The sequence below is a fragment of the Trematomus bernacchii genome, unplaced genomic scaffold (genome assembly GCF_902827165.1).
Source record: "Trematomus bernacchii unplaced genomic scaffold, fTreBer1.1, whole genome shotgun sequence".
In the NCBI taxonomy this organism is placed as follows: Eukaryota; Metazoa; Chordata; class Actinopteri; order Perciformes; family Nototheniidae; genus Trematomus; species Trematomus bernacchii.
This window is the reverse complement of record NW_022987828.1, coordinates 6,287,378-6,294,391: the sequence shown is the minus strand read 5'-3', so window position 1 is coordinate 6,294,391 and position 7,014 is coordinate 6,287,378. Positions and strand designations below refer to the sequence as shown.

The 7,014-nt window shown below is 41.7% G+C and overlaps 1 protein-coding gene across 2 annotated transcripts; it reads right to left on the bottom strand.

Moving 5' to 3' along the window:
- Window positions 1–1,100: 1,100 nt before the first annotated feature.
- klhl31 (kelch-like family member 31) lies at window positions 1,101–6,032 on the bottom strand. 2 transcript variants are annotated; one of them, XM_034151861.1, is made up of 3 exons: window positions 5,966–6,032; window positions 2,990–4,192; window positions 1,101–2,894 (listed from the first exon to the last, which is right to left on the bottom strand). In XM_034151861.1, the coding sequence occupies exons 2-3, from the start codon at window positions 4,162–4,164 to the stop codon at window positions 2,162–2,164; spliced, it is 1,908 nt and encodes a 635-aa protein (XP_034007752.1). In that variant the 5' UTR covers window positions 4,165–4,192; window positions 5,966–6,032; the 3' UTR covers window positions 1,101–2,161. The 2 variants fall into 2 exon arrangements, with proteins under 2 accessions (XP_034007752.1, XP_034007755.1); XM_034151864.1 differs by having other exon boundaries at window positions 2,990–4,189; window positions 5,966–5,997.
- Between the last annotated feature and the right edge of the window lie 982 nt (window positions 6,033–7,014).

Genomic DNA, 7,014 nt, shown 5'->3' with positions numbered 1-7,014 from the left:
TACGCCCTCCTGGTTTCACGCACGTGATGGCGTCAGGCGGGGCGGGAGACGTCACGGTGACTCAGCATTCCTCGACCCATAGGCTCCTCCCACACCTGTCAATCATATCAGGTAGTGGTGCTGCGTTCATGTAGTGCTGGAAATATTGTGTCACTGATAACAAGGTACACATTACAAGATAAGGTGTAACTTTTCTGTGATATACAAAGTAATCCTAGTTGTTTATGCTCATATTTCTCCCAAATACTGGATCCTGCTTCTTTCTTTCTTTCTCTTTCTTTTGGCGAGCTTATTTCTTTTCACTGGCTTTTGCTGAAAGATAAAAGTTACTTTTTATGTATCCCTTTGTCTTATCATTTCGACAACCCTGTTTAAAACATCAAGAGTCAAGTTTATAACCAAACTTTGGGAAGGACCTACTTATCCAGAGCACCTGAATGCAACAACCTGGAAGAAACAGTGATGTAATAATGACACAGCACCTTCAACTTTTTATATAGGTGTGTGTACTTGAACATGCATGGGTGGATACATAAGTTATATAGGTAGGGCATTGAACTGCACTGACATCTGCCCAAATAAGGATATGGTTAAACTCTCAAAACACTTCATTTTCTCAGATTTTTTGGTTTAGACTCTTTGGGTTTGATTTGACAAGAATACATCAAAGATTATAATAATAGTCCTTTATTTTAATCCTGTATGTCTAAGACCCTCACTCTCACAGTGTTACATATTTTGTACAGTGTAAATTATTAGAAGCTCTATGTGTTTTTTTTATTAACTAAAGGCAGACTCAAAGCCTTAACAATATCTCAATGGTAATGAACTTTACTGCACATACAGAATGTATGCCCTTTTCACCACCGATTCAGGACTAAAAACAGGAAATCAAAAGTGCTTATGTCATGATTATATCTCAAAATTGCCTCATCACTTTACAATCCTAGTCCACAAATACTGCAGTTAACCCCACACAAATCTGGTGTCGCTGAATCCTTGCATTGGCTGTCTTCAATTATAACTGTACTTTGTCCGGTAAGGCAAATATATTTAAAAAAGTTGAAATAGCTAAATGATCCTGTGTATGTGTCAAGTACTCTTCAGAAACCCACATACAATATAATAAAATAATAAAACCTTTCATGAAAATTATTTTAATAAATGATCATGGCTCAGTGTAGCTTACACTTCATCTCTTTAATTTAAAAACAAACACAAAAATGAAAATACATGAGCAGTCAGGGAATACATCACTTCCAGGAAAGCTCAGGCTGACATTGTTTTTCCTAACTTCTATTTTTATTTTTTACAAAATAGTTTATTGCTGTCACATTGCAACCCATTTACCCTTCATGACTCCAACATTTTCCCATCAAAATCCACTTCTTTGCTCTGATAGTGTTTATGAAGAACCAACAACACACCACACAAGACATCTGAGTGCTGTACATGAGACGCATGTAGAGCACTGCAGCTTTACTGTGCGTTGTGTTGAACAAATTAATCACAAGCACCTACTCCTGGTAGGAGATGCCAACACTTATTCCAGTTCTAGCCCAATATTCTGTTCAAGTATCTATAATCACAGTAGCTATTATAGTTGTCATTAGAAGGACGGTCACAAAATCCTACATTATTGATGACAGTGTTGCATACAAACAACACACTATTATAATGTTATGACGCTGAGTGAAAAAGACAATCGTGTTATTGATTAATCTCAAAAACAGCAGTGATTTTCCATTTTTATACCTTTCATTCGACTCCTAAATTACATTATATTTGCTATAGAAAAAAGGGCTAATACACTTATCCCAACTTAATTGGCCCCAAAGGTACATTTCCGTTTTGAAACGACAAGATTAGTTAGGTCTTTATTGTGAACAGAATTTGACCTTAATTATACCAATTATTAAACTCTAAAACAACTGAATATAGAAATTAATGTTTGTTTTTAAATATATTTTAAGATTCCAAATTTGTAGTCCTTTCTTTTTATACATTTTTGCTCATCTGAAAAAAAGTTGATGACAATTTAGATATCATCTTAGCCACGAAAAAAGCATCTATTGGTAGAGATAAAACCAAGATTTATGCACCAGAAAAGATAGAGAACTTTAGACATAACATGTGAACTACATTATTATGATCTAAACTTTTATATACTAACTGGTGCTGAAGACACTGAACTGGCTCTGGACTCTCGTGTTTTCCTTGTGGGTATGGTGACGACACAGCATGAAATGCCAACCGTAGATTCCGGCAATTCATCATCCTCAGTCCAATCATTGAGGTCAGGGTTGTACAACTGAATGCATTTCTTGTACTTCTTCTCGCCCTCGTTCCAGCCTCCGAGGAGATACACCTTGCTGTTCAAAACACAAATACCAGCCGTGCTCACTCCTGTGTGGAGAGGCGCGCAGTAGCTCCACTGCCCGCCGTGAGGGTTGTAAGACTCGACGGCGAGGACATCCACCCTCTCCCCACGACCTCCCAACTGACTACCACCAATGACGTAGGCCCGGTCTCCCACGGTGGCAGCGCAATGCCAGCCTCGAGGCGTGCTCAGACTGCTCTTATCCTGCCAGCTGTCGGTGGAGGGGTCGTACGAGCACACAGCCCTGGAGTAAGCGTTGTTGATGTAACCACCGGATACAAGGATCTTGCCCTCGATGAGGGAGCTGCCGTGACAGCAGCGGGGCACCTCCATGGGAGCTTTCATCTGCCACTGGTTGGAGGAGGGCACGTAGCACTCCACCGAGGCCTGAACGCCATCACCATTTCGCCCTCCAATGGCAAACAGAAGGCCATTGAAGATGTTGAGGCTAAAGTGTGTGCGCTTCTGGATCATGTTGCTCAAGTGAATCCAAGTGTTGAAGCGGGGGTCATATCTAAAGATAGTGAGAGGGATTTACAGTTAATTTCTCATTCTACACAAACTGACATGACAACATTTAAAAAGTCAACTGTAACTGTTAGCTCTTACCTGCAGAAGTTGCCAACAGCATGTTTAGCTTGGTTCCTTGCATCATTCTGGTCCTCGCCACCTGCCACATACAGGAAGCCGTCCAAGACTGCCACGCATTGATTGAAGCTCTTTGCTGGCATTTCTGTCAACTTATTCCACACGTTATCTTCATCTCTGTAGAGAACTTCTTTGCTGAGTGATTTCTCTGTCAAGGCAGGGCGTCCACCAACTGTGAATATCACCTTGAGGCCACCGCGCACCTTTGTTCTGCGTGACTGGAGGATGTTCTGTTGGTATGGCAGCAGATGGTAATTCATGGCATCAACAAGGAGACGGTGGCACTCTGGGTCTTGCATCATTCTGGGCGCACTCTGGACATGATTCACCAGGTCTTGGGCAGAGATGGTGCCGAAGCGGATGAGAGTAAGGAGATCCGCCGCATACTTCAACCTCTTCTCATCAAAGTCCAACCACTTCATGGCGATCTGGAAGGCTGTGATCTCAGAGGGAAGATGCAGGGAATCGTCTGAGAGGAAATCACTGATTTGCTCGTAGGTGAGCTTCAGGAACTGCTCCATCTCAGAGAACTCAATGAAGTTCTCCCGCATGAACTTCTGGGATGCTTCCTTGGTTTCTTTGAGGTTGTAGGCATCAGCGATGTTGCCCACATACATGCAGTTCTCCACGCTGAGCTCCTGCATGAGGAAATCACTGCACATCTTCACTAAGGTGCCGACCTGCAGCAGCATGGCGGCGGCGATGGTGCTACCAATGCTGTACAGCGACAGGGTCAGCTTTCCAGAGTATGCATATGTAATCGCTGTGGCGAGGCCGGCAGGTGAGAGGTCGTTCAGGTCGATCGTCTGGAGGGTTGAATCCTTCTTCAAGATGTTTCGAATGTACTCGCTGCAGGACGCCATGACTACCTTGTGAACATCAAATGACTTTGACTTGGTGGAGATGGTTAGATCGCAGAGGAAGCTGTCCTGCCTCATGCTGCTCAAACCCTCCAGCAGGTTTGGGGCATACACAGAATCAGTAACTTCGGTTGAAATGCAGTTGAAGCCATTTCCTCCTTCCAACAGAGTGTTCAGCCCATTGATCTTGTTGACAGGGCTGTCCTCGACCATTATGGTAATTTCATTTATGTCTCCTTTATTCTTCTTGGTCGATTTGTTCTTTTTGGGTGCCATGGCAGCAGCGGAATATGGCCCAGAGCTTCTGAAAATATAAATAAAACTTGTCAGAAAAGGGAAAAATTATGCAGATAAATCATAAATACATTATTTGGTACAAGTGAAACTTGATGGGATTTAAGGGTTCACAAGACTACTATATTAATAGATTGTTATAAATTATTGTATGCTGTCTTGCGGACCTGTTGTCTTTTTCTTGTATCTTATTAGGCCTCCTTCACACGGGAACGTTTGCGTTTATGCACAATATGCGTATTCAAAAAAGTCTTCCGTTCACATGCATTCGTTTCATTTAACGTGTCTGTTCAAACGAGGCCGCTGGAAACGCTGTAGTACATATGCCGGGACTGTAAGTGGCGCTGTAACTTCCGCCAAAATACACCAAAAGCAGCGAATAAGAGCAGCCCCGCAGCAATGTTGCCATGGCTACCCTTCTGTTTAAGCCCCGCGGTGTATTTAGCAACATGTAGTTCATGTAATTCTCCATGTCCACTTGTTGCTGATGGTTGTGGTAGAGGAGCTGTAGATTTTGCACTAATATCTGTAGCATGGTCAGTAGCAGTAGCACTAGCAGTAGCTACTGACAGGAGGAAGTGTGTGTGGCGATTGCTGGTATTCAGCGGGATATAGTAATTTCCTCAGCATATGGATAAATGCAACGGGGAAGTTAACTGAAAGAAACCGAATCTGTGGATATTGCATCGACCGACCAAGAAGCACGTCTCTGTGGAGAGGACCCGCTCAGAAAGAGAGATATTCTCTACAAACACCGGGTGAGATCGCTCCTTTGTCAATATAATGGATCAATGCATGAAATCTGACTCTGTTTATTTTGTTTAAGGAGTATATTGGGCGTTAACAATTCTGGTTTGCCTTTTATAATATTATTTCATTCAAGAACCCCTTGTGCGTTTAATTAACACAGCTATTTTTGATAGTTGCTACAGCAGTGAGCAGGAGAGGTGGGGAGAGGTGGGGCTATCGCTATTTTTTCAGGAAATATTCGTATAGAGGTGATTACACGGACTCGGTTGACCCCCCAGAGCGTTTCGTTTGCAAATCTATCCACCTTGGGACCCGTTATCGTTTGTGGGGTCAGTTTCTATCGGCCTCGTGTAAATAATAGGGCTATACGCACGCGAAACTATGCAGATACAAGCAGTTTTCTCCTCGTGTAAACGGCGCCTTTGATTGCCCCCTACTCAACTTTATTTATTCAGACACTATACCAGGATCTGACACCTTTGAAAGCACACATGCTGCCAGGTGATGCTGGAGAGAGAAAGAGAGTGCGTAAACAGCCCCCTCTTTGCATCTGTCACAGTTTATCAGCTGTAGGTCCAGGAATAGCAACTCTGGACAGCTCACCCATGACGTTCCTTTTATAGACTTTGAGATTTGAGCAGCAGGCCTCATGTCCTCTGACTCTTAAAGTTCGAATTAGGGCAAACACTCTCCTTTCTTTACTTAATTGTATTTAACATTCGATTAGGCTTGTCCTGAATAAGTATGCAATGAACACAATCTACAAGACAAAAAAGTTTCATAGAAAAAAACAATCCTCACATGATTTACTCTTAACCCTAGACAATCTGAGACATACTGTCACCATGCTATGTGTAAAACAAAAATCTCTACAACTTTATACAATATGTCAGTCCTTTGAATCCTGCCTAAGTGAGGAAAGAGGTCAGTTTCTGTTCTTAAATTACTAACAAACACTGAAGCATTATCTGCAACATATTGGTTTATCCTTTTGAAAATAGTGATAGATTTAGCATTTAGAAGCTGCACTTACCTGCAAAATGAAGTTGAGGCTGGGGAAGAAGGAACTTGTGCCTCCAGTTACTGGAGCAAGAGAGAGAGAGCAGCAGTCAGCCCAGCTGAAAGAGACATACGGTTAACTCCTCCTCTAGGAGAGTGAGTGCCAATCAAGTATTGTGATATGCTTGTGGCAGGAGGGGGACCACAAAACCCCAATTCAACATAGGGTCTCACAATAGCTTCCAATCTGTTGATGTCAACAAACTGTGAGGGCTAACCTGCTACAGGACGTCACATGAAAAGTTTCATTCGGCCATTGTTTAGAAAAAGGTCATCAGCTCTCTTAGCAAATCATCTTGTCATAGTATCAAGGAAGAAATACTTCCTCTATATTTTTAGAATACTCTATAATGACCTTGATTTATTGATGGGCCTGGTCTTGAATGCAATACATCAGAAAGTTGAAATATACATGGGTACAGGACTTTAGCACCGCCTCATTACAAGCACATGAAGTAAAGTATTTGCCCAAATGGAGTGTCATTAAGCTCAGAGGAAATAAAAACGTCTCAAGGAACAGAAAAAAGGTAGGACTACATTTCACAGTTTGACAAGACATAGGAATATGTCCAGCTCATATTGTATGGTTTCTTCGTTGATTGATGAAAACTAAAAGATGTACACATTTAGACATTCGTTTTCTCAAAATACACAATAAACCAATTCCCCCGAGCAATTATGAAATGAGATACAAATATTTTTGTTAAATTCTTGCATAGAGGAGAAGGATTTTTTAAATTTCTGGTTTGAAGAATGAGAAATATTTGTTTTATTTACCAATTTATTGGGCCTAAAGTTCCTAGAGGGCCCCGCAGGCTTGTTGGAAAGTTCATTTCCTACTTTACATAATTAAGTTCTCTATAGACACACTAAGTGCATTTATTGTGTCATATATTTCACGTACAATCCTTAATTGTTTGATATTTTCTTAACCATGTGTCCCACTCCCACATCGATTAATTTATCGGCTCCGCCCATTATAATAATGTCATCAATGGGGGCGCGCTGCCCGGTGTGAGTGGA